The sequence below is a fragment of the Heloderma suspectum genome, chromosome Z (assembly GCF_057233095.1).
Source record: "Heloderma suspectum isolate Gila_16-S chromosome Z, 16-S_ref, whole genome shotgun sequence".
NCBI classification, from domain to species: Eukaryota; Metazoa; Chordata; class Lepidosauria; order Squamata; family Helodermatidae; genus Heloderma; species Heloderma suspectum.
The window spans coordinates 2,046,610-2,072,759 of NC_139476.1; the positions used below are offsets into that span (position 1 = coordinate 2,046,610).

The 26,150-nt window shown below is 46.6% G+C and overlaps 2 protein-coding genes across 2 annotated transcripts; both read left to right on the forward strand.

Annotated features, from left to right (window-relative positions):
* The first annotated feature begins 485 nt into the window (after positions 1–485).
* Positions 486–7,045, forward strand: LOC146333477 (vomeronasal type-2 receptor 26-like). Its single transcript, XM_084826349.1, has 5 exons — positions 486–509; positions 2,048–2,215; positions 4,665–4,874; positions 5,143–5,269; positions 6,144–7,045. The coding sequence occupies exons 1-5, from the start codon at positions 486–488 to the stop codon at positions 7,043–7,045; spliced, it is 1,431 nt and encodes a 476-aa protein (XP_084682475.1).
* Positions 7,046–8,406: 1,361 nt separating this feature from the next.
* On the forward strand, positions 8,407–25,831 carry LOC146333478 (vomeronasal type-2 receptor 26-like). The gene is made up of 11 exons (XM_084826351.1): positions 8,407–8,474; positions 10,981–11,078; positions 11,648–11,653; positions 12,758–12,840; positions 13,574–13,749; positions 18,012–18,220; positions 20,057–20,123; positions 20,679–20,874; positions 21,541–21,750; positions 23,956–24,082; positions 24,930–25,831. Exons 1-11 carry the CDS (start codon positions 8,407–8,409, stop codon positions 25,829–25,831), a joined length of 2,142 nt encoding a protein of 713 aa, XP_084682477.1.
* The last annotated feature ends 319 nt before the right edge of the window (positions 25,832–26,150 follow it).

Consider the following 26,150-nt stretch of genomic DNA (forward strand, 5'->3'; position numbering starts at 1 on the left):
CCAGTAGGGCTCTTCAGATGTTCCTGTGATAGGCATGTAGCAAGACGTTGTGTGTCTATAGAACAATCTGTTTTTTTCTGTGAACCCGTCATGGAGATGGATAAAAGCTTTTCTTTCTTCATAGAAGGTTCAACCAGATGGACATTTTAAACATTCACTTCTCAGTAATTCTGTTGGAATCCTCGCTTACCTCCTAATGTCAATCTCATCATTGCAGGACATTAATCAGGAACTACCAACACTTCCTGGCCTTGGTGTTCGCTGTCACTGAGCTCAGTAAAGATCCGACTCTCCTTCCCAACACCACGCTAGGCTTCCGCATCTACGAACACATGGACCTTGTCAGAGTGATCCATGTGAATAGCCTCTCTCTGCTCTCCACTCGGAGGCGAACATTTCCCAATTATAAATGTGACAGGAAAGATAAACTGCTCTCCATTATTGGGGGTCTTGACTCCAAATCCTCAAGGGAGATCGCATCTTTAATGGGCATCTACAAGATCCCACAGGTAAGGGGATTCATCTTGGAATAGATGTGGGGGCCTGCAGAGTTCATGAACATTGAACTAGCAGTGACTGACCAAGAAAGAGAATTTGGGGTTGTGGTGGATAGCAAGATGAAAATGTCAACCCAGTGTGAAGCTGCAAACTCCGTATTAGGCATAATTAGGAAAGGAATTGAGAATAAGGCTGCCAATATCATACTGGACTCATACAAATCTATGGTGAATCCACACTTGGAAGAATGTGTGTAGTTCTGGTCACTGCACCTAAAAAAGATATTGTAGAATTGGAAAAAGTGCAGAAAAGAGCAACTAAAATGATCAAGGGGCTGGAACTACTCCCCTATGAAGGAAGGTTACAACAGGTGGGGTTGTTTAGCTTGGAAAAAAAGGTGAGTAAGGGAAGACATGATAAAGGTCTACAAAATTATGCCTGGTGTGGAGAAAGAGGAGAGGGAGACATTTTTCTCCCTCTCTCAAATACTAGAACCCAACGGGGTCATCCTGTGAAACTGATTGGTGGGAGATGCAGGACAGATAAAAGGGAGGACTTCTTCACACAACGGATAATGAAACTATGGAATTTGCTACCACTAGACATTGTGATGGCCACCGATTTGGATGGCTTTAGAAGGGGATTGGACAAATTCATGGAGGAGAAGCCTATCAATGGCTACTAGTCCTGATGGCTCTATGCTACCTCCAGTATCAGACACAGTATGCCTATGTAGACCAGTTGCTGGGGAACATGGGTGGGAGGGTGCTGTTGCACTCATGTCCTGCTTTTGCATCTCCCATTGACAGCTGGTCAGCCACTGTGTGATCGGAATGCTGGACTAGATCTAGATGGACCTTTGGTCTGATCCCACATGGCTCCTCTTATGTTCTTATGTTCAGGGGTTTCTTATTAAGCCCTGCTATCATTGTGTCATGTTTTCTATTTTGTGCATCCTGATGCATTCTACAAAGAATGGAACCAGTTTGACCAAACTATCATATTTGGGGAGGGGTCCTAAAGCTTCAAAGCCCCCAGGATGCCTACAGAATGTCACATATCTTCAATATCTTCAACCAAACGGCCAATTCACTGCAATGGTTAGAAACTGTGTCAGGGTTACGCCCAAGGAAGCCCTGTGTTTTGAGGGTGATGCCCCTGCTACAGGCTGGGGGGACCTTAAAGTCACCACAGAAGTTTAGTTTTAGATATCCATTTTTAAAGTGGACATCTCCCTTTAGTATAGAACTTCATGCATCTGAAGTTGTCTGTACTAGTCCATGGTAGTTGATGCCATAATAAATGTGCTAGTCTTTGAAGTGTTACAAAATTCTGCTGCAGCGCACTAACAGGAAATTCCTTCTTTCAGCTTGGTTATGGCTTGCTTGACCATGTTCAGGGAGAGAAAAGGTTATTTCCTTCCTTCCAGCGAATTGATTCCAAGGAAATTACTCAGTATGTAGGCTTAGTCCGGCTGCTCCTGCATTTCCACTGGAACTGGATTGGGCTGATTGTTAACAGTGATGACAGCGGTGAAAATTTCATCCAGACACTGACACCCATGCTCAAGGAGAATGACATCTGTGTGGCCATGACCGAAATCATGGACCCAACACACCTGCTCTATCAGATCCGAGTACGATCTGGAAATGTTCCTAATGCTTGGTTTGAGCCTGAAGTGATGATTGTCTTTACAGACTACAGCGTTATGGGACAAGTAGTAGTATTGTTGGGTAATTATAAAATAAAGGCCAAGACCACATTTAAGAAGGTTTGGATCATGGCATCCCGTTGGGAACGGGATGCGACAGGATCCGCCTTTGGCGGGCAGTATGAAAGAACCCTCCACGGTGCTTTGCAGTTCAGAGTCCACAGAAGGGATGTGCCAGGATTCAAGCCATTTCTCCAGGCTTTAGATCCATTCCAACCACAAGGAGACGTCTTTCTCTATGAATGGTGGGAAAAAGCATTTAGCTGTCTATTTCAGAAAACCACTGGGAAGAGACAGTGTACAGGGAAGGAGAAGGCGGAGGACCTTCCAGTTTACAAGTTCCAAATGAGGATGTCCAGTCACAGCTACAGCATCTACAATGGTGTTTATTCTGTGGCACATGCATTACATGCTCTGTCTGGATCCAAGCATGGAATGAAAGGGGAAGGCAAGAGGCTTCTGAATATTCAGCCGTGGCAGGTAACCGCCTCCTTCAGACTTGACAATCCTATAAAAGTTGCTTTGGTGATTTCCCAATGGTCTGATCCTGGAAGCAAAGACTGAGCATCGGAGAAGGACTATTAGTCCATTCTAAGGATGCTAAGAAAGACATTCCCCATGGATATTCTTTCATTGCCATCATTTTCCATAAAGCGCCTTAAGAAGTGAGTAAAGAGTAGTGGATGCTTAAAGTGGTTCTGTAAGAATGATATGTTTACAACTGTGGATGTTGATTAAGGAGGAATCAGACATATTTCTACCGCAAACACATAGTTCTAGTCTATAAAGCAGTATTTCTCAAATCAGCATTGATTTCTCAGTGGTCTGATCCTGGAAGCAAAGACCTAGGGGATGTCTCCACAAGTGATTTACTCTGAGCTGGCTGTGTCTGGAGGTCATTAGGGATAGATGATGTCATGGCCATCTTGCAGCCACCCCAGAGCTTATCATGGAAAAACTGGATTTCGCGAGACTGCTTGAAGTCTGATTCTTTTCCTTAAGTTGGGTTCTCCACGGTAGAGCTGTTATGTGCCCCAACCCCCACGCATTTACCATAGGTATGCTAGTCCTTCCCAAGGGTGTGCTTTTCACCATGACCCCAGTCAAGGGGTGTTTCCTGTCCCTGTGTTTCCCAGTACAAACCAATTAGTGTCTACTCAGACGTAACTCCTATTGTGCTCAATGAGGCTTGTCTTCTAAATGCTCACACCAGAAATTACGGAGATCCCCCCCACTCCCCGGCAATTGAAATAGCACATTTTTAAGCACTAATTCCCGAAAGGCTGTAAAGTGCTTTCTTGAAGTTGTGATTCTCCATGGTTTGGTTTATTGTCATTCAGAAGTAACTACTTCTACCTTCAATCATCTGATCACGCACAGCATTGGGTTAGAAAGGGGACTGGTTTCCCATCCCTTTGTTTCTCGTCGCTGCTTTTCCCAGCACAAACATAAATGTGTATACTCAGAAGTAACCCCCATTGTGGTCAATGAGGCTTGTTTCCGAAATGCGCGCTCCCAAAGTTACTGAGGTTCCCATGGATTGAAATAACGTATTTAGGAGCCTTAATATCAAAGCTTCAAAGCTTCGACTGATCGCAACGCAGCAGGGAGAACGCTGTGTTCTTTGTTGCTTTAAAGAAGGAATGAACCAGGGTGGGAGAAGGAGTTTCGAGCTTCAGCAGGTTCAAGGCAGAGAGAACACTTTGTTCTTGACATGGCGGCTGCTTTAAGGGAGTAAGTAATGCGGGAGGAGGGAGGAGAGTGATTTTATCAAAGGAAAAAGGGGGGGAGCCTGGATGGGCGGGGGGGTCACTTATTGGTTGAGCAGGCCCTGCCAGTCAGATGACATTTACTCCAACCCCTCACCCCACCCAGAAGTATGTTATGTGAAGCGACTTATACTGGTGTAGCACACTTGCAGGTAGAGCCCTGCGCAGACCAAAGTGCACCACCAAAGCCGATCCCTTGAAAAAATCTAGGTAATCCTCCATTTGCTTCTCCTTCCATTGTCATAGAGAAACCCCCTGAGTCTGGGAGAACAGCTATTAGACCAGTCTAAAGCTTCAAAGAAAGACACTCCCCATGGATATTCTTTCACAGCTTTCATTTCCCTTTAAGAACATTAAGGACAGAATAAAACACTGAGGAAACATCTTTTGATTTTGTAATAATTAGGTACTTACAACAGTAGATATTGAGTTGGGAGAAATCAGGCAAGTCTCTACCCCAAAGACATAGTTCTAGTCTATAAAGCAGTATTATTTCCCACCCCGTCTCCTTGAAAACAAAAAGCAGGCATGTCCCCGTCACCCAGAGGTTACGTAGCAGAAAAGGAAAAAAGTCTTGTGTAGAGCTCAGACCTCAATTCTGTGATGAATCAAAAAGTAGATACAACAGTTTGACAGCGGACTAACAGCATTGTGTAGAAAAGCTGGTTGTCTCTCTTCCATTGCAGTTTCTTGCCTCTTTGAGGAATGTTCGGTTCAACAACAGCGCTGGAGATGAAGTCTCTTTTGCTGAAAGTGGCAAGAGGTATGAGATCCTCAACTGGATCTTCTTCCCAAATTGGTCTTTTACCACTGTGAAAGTTGGAGATATGGATCCGGGAGCTTCCCCAGGCCAAGACTTCACCATTCACTCTGATTCGATCGTCTGGGTTATAGAGGTTGGTTTGAAGTGAATGTTCCGGGGTCATGGGAAGATTAAATGTTTGTGTTCTGTCCCTTGAATGCACCTTCCAGTGTTACATTTTCTGTCTCCCATATGAGGCTCTTTTATGATGGTTCAAAGTAACCTGCAGATATTCAGAAGATATTTGGCCCTCCTAAATTAGTAAAACAATCCATCATGTAGTGGGAAACTCTGTTGAGTAACTCTTTTTAGTGTGATTTCTGCCACTGAATATCCTCAACTGGTTGTCTTTTCCTTTTTAGAAGACACCCTTTGCAAGGTGTGTGAAGAGGTGCTCCCCAGGGCACTGGAAAAAAGTTCCAGAGGGGAAGCCAGTTTGCTGCTACAGATGTGATCGTTGTCCGGAAGGGACAATTTCTAACTCAACAGGTACCTCAAACTTTGAGAGCCATATAAAAGTGCAGAACGTAGTGGGGTCAGAATGGAGTGGGGACAAGGGGAAGATAATAAACAAGGAGAAGAGTCTGCCATTTTTCCTAGGAATGTATTTTTCTGTCAATTCCATTTGGGATTGCATACCTCTGTGGTTTACTGGTTCGCAAAGTATTCACCGTTTTCTGAACAAAGCTTCTATTTGAATAATAAAATAACGACTCTCAGTAAATTCCTAATACTCACAAGTGAAGAATGTGCTGGGTTTTCATCTGCATACACAATGGATATGCCATTCTTCTTATGCCTCATTTGTGAAAGACCATGTTTCCAACCTTGGCTGTTATTTTTTTCACATCAGATCTGAAGCTGTTCAAGCAGAATGTTGATCAGGGCAGGTGGTTGGTCATCCTTGTAACAACTGAAGCATGTTACTGCAATGTCAACCAGATTCCCCTTTTATCTATAGTGATTTCTGTAATCTTTTTCTCAGCCTCTCCACCAACATATCTTCTCAGAGGACACTGTATAATATACGGAAGATATATATATATATAGAAGATACTGTTAGTGATAGATTGTGGTTCAGTTCTTACAATTCCCTGCTTTTCATTTCTAGTTACTAAATGTTCTTCCTTGCAGAATATTGAACATGAGTCTGGTAAAGGGGGCTGTCATATGGGGAAAAAGCATTTTGTATCTTTTCTGACTTGGTTCTTATGACTGGAGAAACTGAAACAGAAAAATCACCAAAGCTGTAAAACAAACAAGAGAAGGGATATTTCTGTGCCCTAACTTGAGAGCTGAACTGGCCCCCAGAAAAAGAACATAAGTATCATGTTTGAGATACTTCAGTAGTTGTTTATTCCAGATGCAGATCATTGTGACCGGTGCCCAGAAGACCAACACCCAAACAAGGACCAAGACCAGTGTATCCCCAAGCAGATCCACTTCCTCTCCTATCAAGAGACACTGGGCTTTGTTTTAACTTCTTTGGCCTTTCTCCTCTCCCTGGTCACATCTCTAGTGCTGGCAATCTTCATTAAACACCATGACACACCAATTGTCAAAGCCAACAACCGAGACCTCACCTACGTCCTCCTCCTCTCCCTCCTGCTCTGCTTCCTCTGCTCCTTCCTCTTCATCGGTCAACCCACAAAAGTCACTTGTCTTCTCCGACAAACTGCTTTTGGCATCATCTTCTCTATTGCTGTTTCTTCCATTTTGGCAAAAACTATCATGGTGGTTCTGGCCTTCATGGCCACCAAGCCAGGAAACTTGGCAAGAAAACTCTTGGGGAGACAACTGACAAATTCCATTGTTTTGGCCTGTCCCTTCATCCAAGCTATTATCTGTGCTGTCTGGCTAGTAACTTCTCCCCCGTTCCCAAACTTGGACTTCCATTTCCTGGCTGGAGAGATCATCGTGGAATGTAATGAAGGCTCAGTCACCACGTTTTATGGTGTCTTGGGTTACATGGGTTTCCTGGCTCTTGTTAGCTTCATGGTGGCTTTCCTAGCAAGGAAATTGCCGGACAGCTTCAACGAAGCCAAGTTTATCACCTTCAGCATGCTGGTGTTTTGCAGTGTTTGGATTTCTTTTGTGCCAACCTACCTGAGCACCAAGGGGAAGTTCATGGTGGCTGTGGAGGTCTTCTCCATTTTGGCCTCTGGGGCTGGTCTCCTGGGTTGCATCTTTCTCCCCAAATGCTACATTATTGTGCTGAGACCCAACCTCAACACGAAGGATCATCTAACAAGGAAAAAGTATTAAGGATCTCTCACTTAGGAGCATGCTCTGCTTATTCAGTTGTAATTTAATTGTGAATCCTGATTCCATATCAAATTGGTCTGTTCAGGGAAGCTGGCTGATTGATCCAAGCATTTTCAGAAATGTCCTCCAGGCATAAAGGCAAAGGTGCAGAGGAGGATGCCATGAACAACCTCTGTCTCATCAGCCTTGGGATGGTTTTATAGGGAACCAGCTCCAGTCCTATGTGAGGGATCTCTGTGCCCCATCCCTGGTCCAGATGTTTGTCCTCCTGGCTCTCTGAAGCACATAGATTTTTAGACTTGGGAGGGACATTGGAGGTCATTTAATCCAACCCCCTGCTCAATGCAGGCTCTGCAATGCAGGACGCAGGAACAACATCCCTGACAGGTGGCCAGACAGCCTCTGTTGAAAGACCTCTGGCCAAGGAGAACCCACAATCTCCCATTGTCACTTCCACTTCTGAATACAGTCCAACTGGCAAGAGAGTCAGTCCAACCCATGCCCTGATATATAACCCACCTGGATGTATTCAGTTGGCTTAAGTACATGCAAAGCTGAACATTTTATGTCCTTGTATTTAAGCATGTCACCGAAGAGCCTGAAATCCTTTTTAAAATTTATGTATCCTAACCCCTTGAACCAAATCAAAGGCCGTTTTTCAACCTTCTTTGCATCAATCTGCTTGTCTTAGCTAAATCTCATTCTCCCCACATGCAAGGGGGCTGGCAATAATTCAACTAGATAATTTCAGACACTGGACTTAAATGGCCATACAGGGGTCCCTCTTTGCATGGCCATGTGCATTCCTTCAGCTCCAAGGCACACAACTGCATTTCTTTCCTCCCTGACCACTACTAAATGCTTTACAGATCCTTGTCCCTGATACAGTAGAGCAAATACACAACAGGGGGGAAATGTTTGCCAACTCTGAAAAAATGAGAGATACTCTGTGCATGTACAGTTACTCAAATCACGTTTAGTGTAAATATAGCACCAGGAAGGCTAGGAGAATAAAATAGACAGTTTCTTCTGCTCTGATGCTAAATGGATTTATGACAATGGAACCCATGACCTGGGGAGGTGGTGGGCTCTCCCAGAGTGGAGGCTTTCAAGATGAGGCTGGACAGCCCTCTGTCAGGGATGCTCTGACTTGGATTCCTGCATTGAGCAGGGGGTTGGACTCGGCGGTCTTATAGGCCCCATTCCAACCCTACTATTCTATGATTCTACTTGGGACTGAGCATCATTTTGTAGTAGGACAGTAAAAATAATAAAATGGGCATCTGTCACCACGTGCATGCCCAGCCATCTGCCTCCTGACCTTAACGCATTTTTAAAAGTAAAAGGACATAGATGCAGCCATGAGCACCGCCAGCCCCGGTTGCTGTCAGGTGTTGACATCCTTTGCTACTGCCTCCATCATTGCTCTGTAGGTGGTAATTCCCCACCCCCCGAACAGTAGGGTCCTGGACTTTGGCCCCTGTGCTTCACCCTACCTGGAACACAGGTGGTTGCCATGTCTGAGCTGGGGTGGGGGCTTCTTTTAAGGTCCTGGATTTTCACAGATTGCAGCCCAGGCTCCCTCCTTCATTTTCCCCGGAGCAGGCTTGCAAAGCCTGAGACAGCTGGAAGATGGCAAGTACACCTGGTCTTATTAACTGGTGCCAGAAAGGCTTGGAAAGAGAGAGAACTTTCCCCCAAAGAGATAAGGCTGGGTGTTGCAAGGTTTGGATAAGAGAGAAGGAGCCCCTTCTGGTGTGGCCCAAGGGGTTTTGGACTTCTAGGTTTTGCCTGGCTGCTTGGGACAAACTACCTGTCCCAAAATTTTTGGCCAGTGGGGCTTAAAATGGAGAGTGAGTGAGGGATATTGGGGTTCACTGCGAGATTGCCTTGTATTCTTTTAATATTTCTATTATTCCCTACTGAGGTGTTATTCTATATTTGTAAATAATAAAAGAGCTGAAGTGAAAGAGAAGGACTCGCACCTCTTTTTTCATGTCGGGACTATTACCTTTGTATTAAAGCAATTAGTTCCGACAGAGGATCCAGCAATCCCTCATTCAGCAGAGTTCTAATCTCTCCTGTTTCTGGTAGTAAGGTCTGAAAAATCTCTGTACAGATGCAGTTATAACACTCAGCCATCTCGGAAAGGCAGCAGGAGGAAGTCAGTTCTGCCTTGGCTCCCAGCGGCTGCACCAGGCTGTGGGGCAGCTGAGATGTGAATTCTGAGGAGAGTCTCCGTAGCTGATTTGCTGCAAGCTGGCTCCATTCCAAGGTTGTTCGGGGCGCGTGATGTCATGGCCATCCCACAGCCACCCAGGAGCATTTCACGGAACAAAATGGATTTCCTGAGACAACTTTAAGTCTGATACTTTTCCTTAAGTCGGGTTCTCCGTAGTGTAGTTGCTGTGTGCCCCAACCCCTGCATTGACCTCGGGTATGCCAGCCTTGCCCAGGGGTGTGCCGTTCGCCATGACCCTGGTCAAGGGGTGTTTCCTGCTCCTGTGTTTCCCACCATGTTTTCCAGCACAAACCAATTACTCAGAAGTAACTCCCATTGTGGTCAATGAGGCTTATCCCCTGAATGTGAACTTCAGAATTTACAGGGATTCCCCTCTATTGAAATAGCACATTTTAAAGCAGCAATTCCCTTCGGGCTTTAAAGCGCCATCTTGAAGCTGCAATTGTCTGTTGTTTGGTTTATTGCCATTCGGAAGTAACTAATTTGCACCTTTGGTCGGGCATCGCATCGGGTTACAAAGGGGCTGCATTCCCGTCCCTGTGTTTCCTGGCCCTGTCTTCCCCAGCACAAGCAGATGGGTGTCTACTCAGAAGTAACTCCCATGGTGTTCAATGAGGCTTGTCTTTGATGTTTACTTCCTTTCTTTTTGGAAGCAATTAATTCACAGCTTCTCTCCTTTGCAGCATGGGGAGCTTCAGGGGAAAGGAGATTAGAAACAGGGCTGGTTGGAGCCAGGGTGCTTCAAGTATTCACAGGGTTAAGTCCCCCAAAGACGCTGAAGCACTTCACCGGCTGTGATGGAGTAGTTAATGCGGAGGTTCACTGGATGGCAGCATGCAGGGGAGCTTTTACAGAGGGGGAAGGACCTACAGCTGGGTTTCTGTAATGTTTCGTGCTGTAAGGAAGTTGTCAATGCGAAGTTGCGATCCTTTCCTTAAGTGTCACAAGGACACTGTATTCATTTAATGATTGTTGCTTTAAGGAAGTAATTAATGTGGGGGGGGGGAGAGGGAGAATGCTTTTGTTGAGACACAAGAGGAAACCTGCCAGGATTTTATAGAAGGAGAAGCGGGGAGGAGAGCCTGGATGGGGCGAGCCTCTCTTATTGGTTGAGCAGCCCCTGCCAGCCAGATGATGTTCACTCCAAACCCCCCTCCCAGCCAAAAATATGTTCTGTGAAGCAACTTATACTGGTGCAGTGCACTCACTCATGGAGCCCTATGCGGGCCAAAGTGCACCAAAGCTGATTCCTGGGAAAATCTGTATAATACTCCATTCGCTTCTCCTTCCGTCGTTGCAGAGCCGCCCCCCCCCCGCCCCCTGTCCCTGGTCTGTGAAATGCTCATAGGGAACCTGCCCAAGGCAGAAACCCAACACAGCTCTCAAACAATGGCTGGGTTCACACAACACGCTAACCCACACTCAGTGGTTGAGTGCGGGTTGTTGTTGAACCGTGGGTTGTTTGTTGAACCGTGGGCTAGCATGTTGTCCAAACCCAGGGTGGCTGCAGGGTGGCTTGTTAACCACCCTGAACAACCCCACAACAAACCATGGGTTCTCAAGGTAGGTTGTTCAAGAAAAATAACCCACCCTGCACGGTTAACAAGCCACCCTGGGGAAAATGTCCTGGGCCCGTGCTCTGAGGTTGGTTCCCAGAGAACCGCCGCCTCCCGCCTCCCCCACTGCCTCGTAGGTGGCATGGATCTTCCCTGCGCTCCATGCTTGTAAGAGCAGCACGGAGTGGGGCAACAGGGGGCTTCCTGGGGGCGCTGCAGTGTGGGGAGTGCGGATGTGCCGTCCAGCCTCCTCACGCCATGCTTCAATGTTCCACAGCTAGACAGCCGAAATCAGCTGTCTAGCCATGAATGCAGGGCAGCTGGAGCGTGGAGGAGAGAATCCCCTCCGTGCATCTCCTGCCATGCATGGAATAGGTGGTCTCCTGAGTTCGGAGGCGGCTGTCTATCGGCATAGGGTTGCTCCCTGTGAGCTTCAGCAAGTCCCCCCGCAGCCCTGCCTCACTCCCCTCATCTGCAACATGGGTGATAATACTCCTCCTGACCTTACAGGATTGTAGTAAGAATTACAACTAGATAATGCTTGTGAAGCACTTCGAAGACTTGAACTCCGATTATGATTGTATTTTCACAATCAGCATCCACCAGCAGCCACGCGAGAGTCCTAGTGAATGTCTTCCACAAAATAGATGCCACCACCAAAAGGCCCTTGTCCCACAGGGACTGGTCCTACCACCAGGCAGCGGGGGGGGGGGGACGGACCTCAGGCTGCTAATTTGGGGTGTGAGGAAAGGGCTGCTAATGGTTACCTTTCAATGTTTTTTGTTCTTCCGTTTTTACTCCTAGGGAGAGGTACGGTGGGATTTTCTGCCTCAGACGTGCGTGTGTGTTGTGTGTGTGACTTTGCTGCTCTGTCTCGGGCGGCAAATTGTCTTTGGATGACTCTGGGTCAGTCAACCATCTGAGCGTCAGCAGGCAAAGAGATGTGGCGCATCCGGTGTCCCCAAGCTGCAATTAGAGTCGGTGGTGATGGTGAGGTGTACGTGTCAATTTATCCTGCCTATATTTGTGTCCCACGTTGGGCCAATAAAATTTAGGCTGGGAACCTAGACCAGAAAAAGAGCAGAGGGCAAAGTTTTTTTTTAAAAAATGCCTCTGTGCTGATCACACCCAGATCTCCTCCCTATCTAGACCCTCTCCTAGGGCTGCTTTAAATCTTCCCCATCCCCTTTTTAAGTCAGAAGGCCTATTCACAGATCTTTGAGGCACCAGCCAAAGACCAGTAGAAATGCAGGGGGAGCCTGTCACAGTGTGGCCGCTTGGTGCAATGGCTTAAAACACCAACACCCCTTTGACTGGTACGGCTGGGTTGATTTGCTTCTGGGTCTATTTCTAGGAGTTGCACACGAACTTTAAAGCCCACCATGGCTCAGCTCACAATTACCTGAAGGACAAACCACTTTTGAATAGATAGATACAAAAAACATGCTCTTGGGCCTGCAGTGAGGTGTCAGGAACGGATGATCACAGATAAAAGTCCCCCAAACATGTGAAGCAAACTTAGGCCGCTGTTCCTCCTTAGATAAAAAGACTTTGAACCAAGGTACATTGTACAGAGTTAGTCCGTCAAGCTCACTACAATCTACAGCAGGAGCAGGCAACATTTTGAGGCCTGTGGACGTATTTGGCAATTTGAGAAACTGTCTTGGGCATCATCACAAAATGGGTGCCCTGCAGATGAAAGCATCAACCTGCAGCCACCAGCCATCCTCATTTTCTTAGGAGTCCAAGGGCACACTGCTTCCCATGGATGCCACATTTCCCACCGCTAGCCTGCACAGGCTGGTAGTGCACAGCTCCCACTAAGATGCTTTGCTATTTAAAAATAAAAATAAACTAAAAAGTAAGAGGATATGGCACTGAGAAAGGTGTCCGAGGATGCACTGCTGCCCACAGGTTCCATGTTGCAAGCCCCGGGCTCCCTAGGATTTCAAACAGGTGTCTTTCCGCATCACCTGAGAAGATGCTTAGGCATGACGGTGAGAGTTGTGCTGCACCAGGGGCACCTGGGATGCCAAACAAAAACTTCCCCAAGGCATTCAGGAATCCCTTGGATTCAATAGGTCTTTGTGAGTGGACCATCCTAAGAGGTCCTCTCCCCTCCCAGGGTGTAGTAACTGCAGAGAGAGCAATCATTTCATCCAGAAATGCCTTATTGCCCAGCCCTGCACTGCTGTAACTGGGTGCCAACTCCTCCCTTTCTCAGCCATCAGTCTGGGCTAAGGAATGTTGGCAAGAGCCTGGGCTCCATCTTGGAATTAGGTGCTCAGCTTCCCACAGGCTGACGGGCAGAACCTGAAAGCAAAAGTCAAGTCCAACTGTCCCATGGAGAAGCGAAGAGTGACACTAACCTGTTTTTCTCCCTCCAAAGTGCGAAGGGAGCCGAGCGTTCTGGAGCTTTGATTAATCCATTACCCGGAATTACCAAAATGACAGTGATTCAAGAAAAACCCTCCATGGATTTCCTTTTGTCAAGTCAACAACAAAGAAGAACACATACTTAAAATAAATGTGTCCTGAGCCCCTCCATGTGGGGCTGGGGTGGTACCTGGTCACTTGGCATTTGCTCATTCCTTGCTAAGATCTAATTGTGCTGCTGGGGCCTGTATAATTGCCTCTCCTTCAGGTTCCATCTGTAGCTGACATAGGAGAGAAAGCGTCTCTGTACTGCTGATGATTTGGCTGCTGATGCTGTTTTGGCTCCTGCCTCAGGCCACCGAGACAATGCTGAGGACCAAGTGCCGCTTGGCCATGCCTAAATACTACCAAAACTTTTACAGGGCAGGAGACTTCATTGTTGGTGGGAATTTACCACTTGGCAGTTACTATCATCGGAAAACACAATACTTCCATAGTGTACCCAAATTAGCGATCTTCGCTCTTATAGGGTAAGTTTCCACAAGGGGGATCTGGGAGAGCAGCTTGCCTGCTTTGCTCTCGGATTCGAGGGCTCCTTCCAGAGAGATGCATCAGCCATGCTGCTGACGTTCAACATTTTCTGGTTTGATATGCGAGTCTCAGGGACTTGTCATGATCGGCTCTGATTTGTCATGATAGTCAGAGACTTCAGGGTTCTTCTCTGGCTTCATGTGGAGGGGTTTTGTGCAAGAAGCAGAGACAAAGCTAACCAATAATTTGGTTTCATGTTGGCCATCTGGCAATGGCTAAGAAATGTCCGCCTGCCCTCAGCAGACTTCACCAGACAGGGATGGTGAAGGTAAGTCTGGATTGACTGGTAGATCTCTGGGTGATGGTCAGTGGATCAGCAAGCATTTCTGACTCCCAGTTGTGAAATAATAGCAGTAAAATTATACAGCTGAATTGAAGAAATCTTGGGGGGAACCGGGAGGGGTGTTTTGTGTCCAAGGCCAGTGGGCTCCGGTCAGTTCTGGTACTCAAAACAAACTCCAGAATTCAGAATGTTTGAATTCAAAATGCAGGCTCAAGTTGAGGGAACTCAGTGCACTAGTGACAAATGGAGTCGATCCTGCACACTCCTGATCTGATTCCCAACCTTGAATTCTCAGAGGGTTTTTGGGCTCCAAATCCCATCATCCATGGCCAGATCCTGTACTGGGTCCAGAGTTGTACTGGGGACCCAAGGTTGGGAAACAATGAAAGCATCCCTATGGCTGGATGGTTCAGGAGTTTTGCAGGGTGCGGATGGGATTCTGCACTGTGCAGTAACTTTGGGGTTTTTTTGTAGCCCCAGAAATAAGGGCTCCATTAATCAAAGGCCAAAATAATTCAGTCAGCAGTATACTTATTGCAAAATATAAGTTTTTTGGGGGGGAAATTGAACACAGTGAGATATACAGTACGTTGAAGATTAACTCCCCTAAAGTAAAGGAAAAGCCCTATAATGACATTTAAATGGTGATGACATTCAAAGCCCTAAGCGGCTTGGGACCTCGATATCTGAGGGAGCGCCTCTCCCTATATATGCCTGCCCGAGGATTGAGGTCTGTTGGAGGGGCCCTCCTTTGCGTCCCACCAGTACGAGACATACACTGTGGTGGGACATGGGACAGGGCCTTCTCTGCTGTGGCAGCCCGGTTGTGGAATGCCCTCCCCTCGGAGGCCCGATTGGCGCAGACACTGGTGTCATTTCGGTGCCAAGTAAAAACGTGGCTTTTTACCAAAGCCTCTGAGGGCTACATGCATTCCCTAGCAGATTGTTTTAACTGTTTTATTGTTTTAGATTTTAACTGGTATTAGCTTGTTTAATATGTTTTTAGATGTTTAAATTATTTGTTGTTTTATACAGTTTAATTTAATTTTACCTGTACGCCGCCCAGAGATATAGGGCAGGATAGAAATGTGTTAATAAAATAAATAATAAAATAAATGAACAAATATTATCAATTAGCGTTACACGCGTCCCCATTTCACCACTAAAACAGCAAACTGGGTGCCTTTTTAAAATTATACATTGATCCATATCATTCGACATATATGTTACGATGTATTTTGGACTACAAAACAATCAGCAGTTTCTCTGTAGCTGCGGTGTAAAGGGAGCCGAGCAAAATTGCCTGAGTCACCCAGAAAGCTTTCTGCTCCTGAAACAAACCAGGGGTCCATCCAGTTCAGTCCCCCTGCGCTGAGTGGCAGTGGCTTTCATTCCCTCTCCTGCCTAGAAATTCTCCTGGGGATTGAACCTGGGGGCGTCCATGTGCAAAGCCGGTGCTCTCTGGCTAAAACTAAAACAAGGCGGCAGTCCTCATGGCTCTGAATATTTATTTCCTTTTCACATTTCTGTAGAACCCAATAGCTGAAGCTCTCTGGGTGGTACACAGAAATTAAGGGTTGCTCTAAACAGGGACACGAGGAGGTGCCTCATACTGAGTCAAACTATCGAGTCCTCTCTAGCTCGGTATCTAGCAGAGCCTCTCCAGGGTGTGAGACAGGGGCCCTGTTTCCACAACAATGGAAGAAGAGAGGAGTGGCCCACCCGCTTTTTGGTAGGAGCTGCTTTTGGTCTAGGCAGGGCTCCACGAGGGTGTCCGTTCTTAGTGGGTTCCCATAACTTACTTCCCGGTAGGGTGGGGGGTTGGAGTGAACGTCATCCGAGTGGCAGGGGTGGGTTGCTCAACCAATAAGAGAGGCTTCCCCCCGCTCCAGGCTGTGTAAGGAAGGTGCGAAGTAGTTACTTCCCCTTGTGCGCATTTGTAAGACAAGCCCCCCAACGAGCCCCATCACTGAACACAATGGGTGTTGCTTCTGAGTAGACACACATATGCTTGTGCTGGGAAAGGTGGGGGGAGAACACAGGGATGGGAAACCAGCCCCCCTTCTAACCCAACCGATGCCGCGCAGGATCTCTACGACGAAGCTGTGAAGTAGTTACTTCGTAAGGCAATAAGCCAAAGAACGGAGAATCGGAGCCTTGAGATCGCGCCTAGCGGCACTTAGGGAATTGGGCTTCAAACTGTGCCATTTCAGCTGAGGGGGATCTCTGTAAGTTCTGATGTGGATGTTCAGGGGAGAAGCCTCATTGACCACAATGGGAGTTACTTCTGTAAAAGGTAAAAAGGTAAAGGTGTCCCCAGCCAGTCGTGTCCGACTCTAGGGTGCGGTGCTCATCCCCGTTTCTAAGCCGAAGAGCCAGCGCTGTCCCAAGACGCTTCCGTGGTCATGTGGCCGGCATGACTGAACACCGAGGCGCACGGAACGCTGTTACCTTTCCCGCCGAGGCGGTACCTATTTATCTACTTGCCATTTCTTGCTTTCGAACTGCTAGGTTGGCAGGAGCTGGGACTGAAGACGGGAGCTCACTCCGTCACGCGGCACTCGGGTCTCGAACTGCTGACCTGCCGACCTTCCAGTCTGCAGCTCAGCGTCTTAACCACTAAGCCACCGCGGCCCCTAGTTACTTCTGAGTAGACGCTAATTGGTTTGGGCAGGGACGGGAAACACCGCTTGACCCAGGTCACAGTGAAAGGCACACTCCTGGGCAGGGCTAGCCTACCCGAGGTAATCGCAGGGGTTGGGGCACACAGCGACGGTACCGGAGAGAACCCGACTTGAGGAAAAGAATCGGACTTTAAGCAGTGTCAGGAAATCCAGTAAGCAGTGTCAGGAAAACTCATGGTGCTGAGTAAAAGGCTGAGTTAAGTCGGAAGCTGCTTTAAGCCATGTCAGAGCTTCCGTGCACTTAGGTCAATATTGCCTGCACTGATTGGCAGCAGCTCACCAGGGTTTCAAAGAGGGGACGTTCCCTGCCTGACCTGGAGATGCTGGGAATTGATCCTGGGACCTTCTGCATGCAAAGCGGGGCTCAACTGCTGAGCTATGTTCCTTCTCCTCAGTATTTCTGACCCTCATGTGAAATACCTTCCTTCACTAGAGAGAGAATTTTGGAGATGTGGTGATGGCTGCTGGTTTGATTTTAAAAGGGTCGGACACATTCCAGGAGGAAAGGACCATTGGCAGCTCTGAACCATGAACGCTAAACAGAGATTCCATTATGAGAGGCAGTCTACCACTGAACAGGAGGAGAGGAAATGAGGGCTGTTGCCTTCATCTTGTGGGGCTCGCTGGAAGCCTTTTGGCTGACCACAGCCAGAAACAGGATGCTGAGCTAGATGGAGCCACCTTGGTTTGATCCAGCAGGGCTCATCTCAGGTTCTTCTTACCACTTTCTTCTTTGACAATTTCATGGAGGAGGCTGGTTCATTCAAGGGCCATTAGACAGAGTTGGCCCTGATTGACCTGCCCTGTGCAAAGGGCCTTTGTAATCTTTAATTTTTAAAACATAATGTCTTATTTTGATTGTATGACTGCATTTTGGTTTTACCAGTAAGCCACCTTGGAAGCTTTTGCATCCTGAAAGGTGGGACATAAATAACGAAAAGCGTTAATAGAAAAATGAATTATAAATGTGCTGAATTACATCTCTGATCCAGCAGTGCTCTTCAGATGTTCCTATGAAATGCATCTAGCAAGACCTTGTGTGTCTGTATGTCAACAGAGCAACCTGAATTTCTCTGTGAATCCTTCCTTCTCAAAGGAATCCTGTGAATTCTTTAGTCTAGACGTTTTGCCTTTATTCAAAGAAGTCGAACCTGAAGAAGGTTTTAACCCTCCACTTTTTGGCAGTTCCATTTGGATCTTCACCCACCTCCCAATGACACTTTCACCACTGCAGGTCTTTAATGGAGAACTACCAGCATTTCCTGGCCTTGGTGTTTGCCATCGCTGAGCTCAACAAGGACCCGACTCTCCTTCCCAACACAACGCTCGGCTTCTGCATGTATGAGCACAGGGACCTTGTCCATTTTATGCATCTGAACAGCCTCTCTCTGCTTTCCACTCGGGGCAGGCGAGTGGTTCCCAATTATAAATGTGGCAGGCAGGGTAAGCTGCTCTCTGTTGTTGGGGGTCTCAACTCCAAATCCTCAAGGGAGATCGCATCCTTAATGGGCATCTACAAGATCCCACAGGTAAGGGGATTCATGTGGAGAGAGATAGTGGGGAACCTCAGACCTCCAGAACACAAGGACAGACATACCAATTCTGCCAAAACAGATTTGCCTATGCAGTGGGCGTGTTGATTCTGGAAGGCAGGAATTGGGGGCCTTTTGATTTTGGCTAATCTGCCACGTGACAACTTTGGTGGTAGCCAGGAATCTCAGGTGGCTCTCACATGACTAATCCCAGCCAGCAATCCGTCTGTTACATAAAAAAAGGTTTTGGATTGGGGGAAAATAACAAGGAGTCTTGCGATACCGCAAAGATTCACAAATGAAGGAGGTGCTACAAGACACTTTGTTGTTCTTACTGCAATCGACTAATGCAGGTACCTCTCAGGGAATTGGGGGGGGAAACACACACACACACACACACACACACACACACCCCTGACAACAATATAACATTTGCCGATCTTTGGTGTATTGGGCGATCCATAGCTAATAGACCTGATGGCCACACGCTCCCTACGGCAGTATCAGATACAGTACGTCCATGGACAGATGTTGCTGGGGAACGTGGGCAGGAGGGTGCTGTTGCACTCATGTCCTGCTTGTGGGTTTCTACCAGGCAGCTGGTTCGCCACTGTGTGAACAGAATGCTGGACTTGATGGACCTTTGCTCTGATCCAGCAGGGCGTTATTTCCATATAAAATGGCCAGTGTTTCAGCCACTTGCTTTAGGATGTAAACAGAAAATGTTTAGAGTGGTGGCACTTCAGGGGAGTTGATTAAGACCCACTAACAGTGTGTCACATTTTCTATTTTGCGTATCCTTACGCGGGTTCAGCCAAACAATCGTCTTGGGGAGAGGCCCTAAAGCTAGAAAGACTACAGTATCGTGGAAGAAAAATAAAAAGGGCAAGGAATGAGCAAATGAGGGTTCGAGCTTTAGCGTTTTTGGTTCAGGCTTTAAAGATTACCAGGCCACATGATCGAAATCAACAAGCTTGCCGAGGAAAAGAACAGGAGATGAAAAATATGCTTATGGTTAAGGAATGCTGCAGACTAATAATGTTTTTAGGAGAAGGAAGTACAAATTGCGGTTGGCAACTTGCAAGTCTGGGACAGGCAGGAAGAACAGCCTTGTGCTGATTCACAATTCTCCATCAATTGCTGCTTGGCCCTTCTGTAACTGCTGACTTCTCATTATCATTTTCTTGTGACTCAGATAATCAGTTGATCAATAAGTCAATACGTCTGTGATCCATATGCAGATTGCAAAACTACAAAATATGTTGCTTGGAAATGGAAGGGGAGGGAGCTTCGTACCACAGCCCTACTATTGTGGTTGCGCTGGTTTCCTCCCCAACAGCTGCTGAGATGTGGCGTTTTGGCCAATAAAAGCCTCCGAAGGAATTGTACTCCGAAACACACGAGTGGATCAATTTTTCAACTACAACAGGCATAAAAAGAATAACATTTTTAGACTATGGACACAAGGGGCCATTCGTTGCAATGATCAGAAATTATGTCAGGGTTACCTGCGTGGTAGCCCTGACTTTTTGGGGTAATACCCACACTGGGGGAGGGGGAAGTATTAAAGACAACACAGAGTTTAACTTTATATTTAGATATTTATTTTTAAAATGGACATCTTCCTTCTGGATAGCACTTCTTGCATCCCAAGTCAGCTGTGCTAGTCTTTAAAATGCCACAAAATTCTGACACAACAAATTAACAGGAAATTCCTTCTTCCTTCAGCTCGGTTATGGCTTGTTAGACCACACTGAAGGAGATAAAAGGGCATTTCCTTCCTTCTACCGCATTGATCCCAGTGAAGTTCCTCAGTATGCGGGCTTAGTCCGGCTGCTCCTGCATTTCCACTGGAACTGGATTGGGCTGCTTGTTCACAATGATGAGAGTGGTGAAAATTTCATCCAGACACTGACACCCATGCTCAAGCAGAACGATATATGTGTGGCCATCACAGAATTGTTGATATTCCAGGACCCTCTCCATCACCTTCATGTGCAAACTGGATTTATTCCTAGTTCTTGGTTTGAGCCCCAAGTGATGATCGTCTTTGGGGACTCTAATGTTATAGCACGATTAGGAATCTGGTTCTATAATCATGAAGAAAAGACCAAGAACCCATTTAGGAAGGTTTGGATCCTGACATCCCACTGGGAGGTTCCTGCGTCTGGATACCCCATGGGATGGCAAGATCAAGCAGCTTTCCATGGTGCTTTGCACTTCAGAGTCCAGAGAAGGGATATGCCAGAATTCAAGCCATTTATCCTGGCTTTAGATCCACTCAAACCACAAGGAGATGTCTTTCTCCGTGACTGGTGGGAAATTGTATTTTCCTGTCAGTTTCTGAAATCAGGCCGAACCTCTCCAAGGGGACAGAGGAAGTGTACTGGGAAGGAGAAGCTCGAGCATTCACCTTACTCCTTGTTTGAAATGAGCATGACCAGTCACAGCATCTACACCGCTGTTTATTCTGTGGCACATGCGCTGCAAGGTATGTCCTCATCTGGATTCAAGCGTGGAATGACAGGGGAAAGCAAGAGGCTTCTGAATATTCAGCCGTGGCAGGTAACGCCCTCCTTCAGATCTGCCAATCTTACAAAAAGCGTCTTCCTTGTTTTTTTAAAAGATCTGATCCTGGAAGCAAGGGGTGAATCTGGGAGAAGGGTTGTGAGTCCATTCTAAAGTTCCAAAGAAAGGCATTGCCCATTCCATGGCCATCATTTCCCTTAAAGAGCGTTACGTAGTCATTAAACAGAAGAGATGTAGTGTGCGTCTGTAGTGATTGTGTATTTACAACTGTGGATATTGAGGAGGGAGGAATCAAGCAATCCCCCACCCCGAACACATTGTTCTTATCATGAAAACAGGATTATTCCCACTCAGCCCTCAGAAGCAAGCAGCAGAAAGCTCCCTCCACCCTGTGTTCTTTCTTGACAGCCAGCTGAAGACCCGCAGGTGTTGGTCTCTTTGCTGCTATGAGCAGATCCCCTCCAGCACCCAGTCGAAGATCTATTGGAGAGTTGTAGCCACCGACACCGGCCAAAAAAGCCCAAAGCGCTGGGCATGCATGTCCAAGGGATTTCACCCAAAGAAGATGAATCTTAAGCATTAAACTAAACAATTCAGTACAGGAAAAAGCCCTATCTCAATTTAATAGCAGATGCAGCATGTTAGAAGTCATCACAACTCACTCCCGATTACCCGGTTTGCTAAGCTTCTCTTCCGTTTCAGATTCTTGATTCATTGAGGAACGTCCGGTTTAACACCAGCGCTGGAGAAGAAATCTCTTTCTCTGAAAATGGCAAGAGATATGATATCCTGAACTGGGTCTTCTTCCCAAATCAATCTTTCCGCCCTGTGAAAATTGGAGGAGTGGGTTCAAGGTCTCCCTCAGGCCAAGATTTCACCATTCACTCTGATGTGATTGTGTGGGTGACAGAGGTAGGACTGAACTGAAAATTCTGGAGTCATGGGGGAACTAAAGAACATTGCAGTTCTGTCCCTTGAGAACAGAAGATGTCTCTCTAGGTGAGACCAGAGGGCTCCGGAGCCCAGGGAGGGGTTGTTGTCTGGTAGTAAAATATCATCTTTGCATGCCAGTGTCCCATATTTGGTCCCTGGCATATCCAGGTAGGGCTGGAAATGGGTCCCATGCCTGAAACCCTGGAGAGATGCTGCCAGTCAGTGCATAGAAAATACTGGGCTTGGTGGACCAAAGTTCTGACTCATAGAATCATAGAATCATAGAATAGTAGGGTTGGAAGGGGCCTACAAGGCCATCGAGTCCAACCCCCTGCTCAATGCAGGAATCCAAGTCAGAGCATCCCTGACAGATTCAAGTCCAGCCTCGTCTTGAAGGCCTCCAGTGTGGGAGAGCCCACCACCTCCCCAGGTAATTGGTTCCATTGTCATATTGCTCTTACAGTCAGGAAGTTTTTCCTGATGTTTAGCTGGAATCTGGCTTCCTGTCACTTGAGCCCATTATTCTGTGTCCTGCACTCTGGGATGATCAAGAAGAGATCCTGGCCTCCTTCTCTGTGACAACCTTTCAAGTACTTGAAGAGCGCTATCCTATCTCCCCTCAGTCTTCTCTTCTCAAGGCTAAACATGCCCGGTTCTTTCAGTCTCTCCTCATAGGGCTTTGTTTCCAGTCCCCTGATCATCCTTGTTGCCCTTCTCTGAACCCTCTCCAGTTTGTCTGCATCTTTCTTAAAGTGTGGTGCCCAGAACTGGACACAGTACTCCAGATGAGGCCTAATCAGTGCTGAGTAGAGGGGAACTAGTACTTCCCGGGATTTGGAAGTTATGCTTCTATGAATGCAGCCCAAAAGAGCAGTGGCCTTTTTTGCAGCCACATCCCATTGTTGGCTCATCTTCAGCTTGTGATCGACAACAATTCCAAGATCCTTCTCGCTTGTAGTGTGGTTGAGCCACGTATCCCCCATCTTGTAACCGTACATTTACAGTTACTGTAACTGTACATTTACCTCCTCCAAGTCATTAATAAAAATGTTGAAGAGCACTGGGCCCAGGACTGAGCCCTGCGGTACCCCACTCGTTCCCTCTCCCCAGTTTGCGAAGGTCCCATTGGTAAGCACTCTTTGAGTCCGATTCTGTAGCCAACTGTGGATCCACCGGATCGTTGTTTCATCTAGCCCACTTTGAACTAGTTTGCTCATCAGGATATCATGGGGCACTTTGTTGAAAGCTTTGCTGAAGTCGAGGTATATGATGTCTACAGCATTCCCACTGTCTACAAGGGAGGTAACTTGATCAAAAAATGAGATCAGATTCGTCTGGCAGGACTTGTTTTTGACAAATCCATGTTGGCTTCGAGTAATCACGGCATTGTTTTCAAGGTGCTTCCAGATGGATTCCTTTATTATCTGCTCCAGAATTTTCCCAGGGATTGATGTCAGACTGACTGGTCTGTAGTTCCCAGGTTCTTCCTTTTTACCCTTTTTGAAGAGAGGGACAACGTTAGCCCTCCTCCAGTCATCTGGCACTTTCCCCGTCCTCCATGATTTCTCAAAGAGAATAGACAGCGGTTCTGAGAGTTCTTCTGCCAGTTCCTTTATGACTCTAGGATGCAGTTCATCTGGCCCTGGAGATTTGAACGCATTCAAAGTAATGAGGTGTTCCTTGACCATATGCCTATCGACTCGGTAGAAGGCAGCTTCCAGTGTCTGTATTTTTGCTTCAGAATATATTTTAGATCAGGCTTGTGCCCTAATTAGGACATGAGCATGGCAGGAAAGAGGCACCAAACTCAGACAGGGTTGCAGAATCAGATCACTTTGTCTGTGCAGAGAGGGCTACAGAACTCTGTGCCACTCTTTGCATGAAAAGCAGGAAGTAGGTGGGGTGGACTCCCTGTTGCCATGGAGGGGGAAGAGGTTTTTTTTGCGGGGAGGGGTCCATCCTCTTGACATCATAGATTAAAGCAACTTCCAACATTCCAATTTCTGTCTCCCATATGAGCCTCTTTTCATGGTCCCATGCAGAGATCCAGAAGATATTTGGCCCTCTTAAATTGGCGGTTCTACCCATCATGTAGTGGGAAACTCTGTTGAATAACTCTGGATCCTTCTGAGTACACTTTTTTCTCACCTGGAATTTGTCAACTGTTTCTGTTTTCCCTTTTAGAAGACGCCCTTTGCAAGGTGTGTGAAGAGGTGCTCCCCAGGGCACTGGAAAAGAGTTCCAGAGGGGAAGCCAGTTTGCTGCTACAGATGTGACCATTGTCCGGAAGGGACAATTTCTAACTCAACAGGTACCTCAGACTTTGAGAGCCAACTAAAAGTGCAGAACTTTCTGGGGTAAGAGTGGAGCAGGGACAAGGGGAAGATCATAGACAAGGAAAAGAGGTTGCCATTTCCCCCCTTTTTTCTCTATAAATCCCATTTTGGATTGCATACCTCTGTGGTTTACTGGTTTGCAAAGTATTCACAATTTACTGAAGAAACTTGGAAGAACAGAATCTGTTGGGTTTTCTTCCATAATCTCATTGGCTCAGATTAACATTTTAACAACCATATCTCCATCCTCAGTTGCTGTTGAGGGTGGGTTTTTTTGCCTCTGACCTGAAGCTGTTTGGGCAGAACCCTGATCAGGGCAGGTGGTTCGTCATCCATGTAACAATTGGAGCATGTTACCCCATTCTCAAACAAATTGTCTTTATTTCTATAATGATTACTGTAACTTCTTTCCCAGCCTCTACACCAACGCATCTCCTCATAAAACAAGGTGCAACCTTAAGTAAATGACAGATATGTATTTGTTTGTTTGGCCATTCAAAAGTAACTGGAGGTGACAGGTCATGGTTCAGTTCCTACACTTACAGGTTTTTCATTTTTAGTTACATAATTTGGATTTTTTTACTTGCAGAATATTGAGCATGAGTCTAGTACAGGGGGCTGTCATGTGAAAAAAGAAATGAAGCAGCAGCTTATGTTCCTTTTTTATTCTGATCCTATGAAATACGTTGCTGCTGCTTAGAGAGAACATAACAGGTGTACAATAAGCCAGAGATCTTTCAGCACCACCTTTGTGAGCTGGCCAACCCAAAATGAGCTTCTATGTCATATCTGATATACTTCAGTAGTTCTTGTTCATTCCAGATGCAGGTCGCTGTGTCCCGTGCCCAGAAGATCAACACCCAGACAAGAACCAAGACCAGTGTATCCCCAAGAAGATCCACTTCCTTTCCTATCAAGAGACCCTGGGCTTCGTTTTAGCTTCTCTGGCCCTTTTTTTCTCTCTGATCACATCTCTAGTGTTGGCAACCTGCATTAAACACCGTGACACACCAATCGTCAAAGCCAACAACCGAGACCTCACCTACATTCTCCTCATCTCCCTCCTGCTCTGCTTCCTCTGCTCCTTCTTGTTCATCGGTCAGCCCACAAAGTTCACCTGTCTTCTCCGACAAACAGCTTTTGGCATCATCTTCTCTGTTGCCATTTCTTCCATTTTGGCAAAAACGGTCATGGTGGTTCTGGCCTTCATGGCCACCAAGCCGGGAAACATGGCCAGAAAACTCTTGGGGAGACAACTGACAAACACCATTGTCCTGGCCTGTCCCCTCATCCAAGCTGTGATCTGTGCTGACTGGCTAGTGACCTCTCCCCCGTTCCCAAACTTGGACTTCCATTCCCTGACTGGAGAGATCATAATGCAATGTAATGAAGGCTCGGTCACCATGTTTTACATTGTCTTGAGCTACATGGGTTTCTTGGCTCTTGTTAGCTTCATGGTGGCTTTCCTAGCAAGGAAATTGCCGGACAGCTTCAACGAAGCCAAGTTTATCACCTTCAGCATGCTGGTGTTTTGCAGCGTTTGGGTCTCCTTTGTGCCCACCTACCTGAGCACTAAGGGGAAGTCCATGGTGGCCGTGGAGGTCTTCTCCATCTTGGCCTCTGGGGCTGGTCTCCTGGGTTGCATCTTCCTCCCCAAATGCTACATTATTATACTGAGGCCTAATCTCAATTGCAGAGATCATCTAACTAGGAAAAAATATTAGGGAATCTAATGTGTCGATATCATTTGTGCTAATTCAATTGCATTTTAACTAGACATGTAAAATTTCTGGATATTTTGAAGCTATGAAACACAGACATGTGTTTCCCATTTTTTTCCCCTCAAAGGGGGCGGGGCACACACAGATGGATGAATTTTTTTTGGAAAAAATAGAAAAAAATAAGCAACATTTATTTTCTTAGCACCCTTTACAGATCCAAAGTCAATTTATTTCTTTAGGACAGTCTTCCCCAACCTGCTGCCCTCCAGATATCTTGGATTTCAGCTCCCATGAGCCTCAGGCAGCATGGTCAATGGTTAGG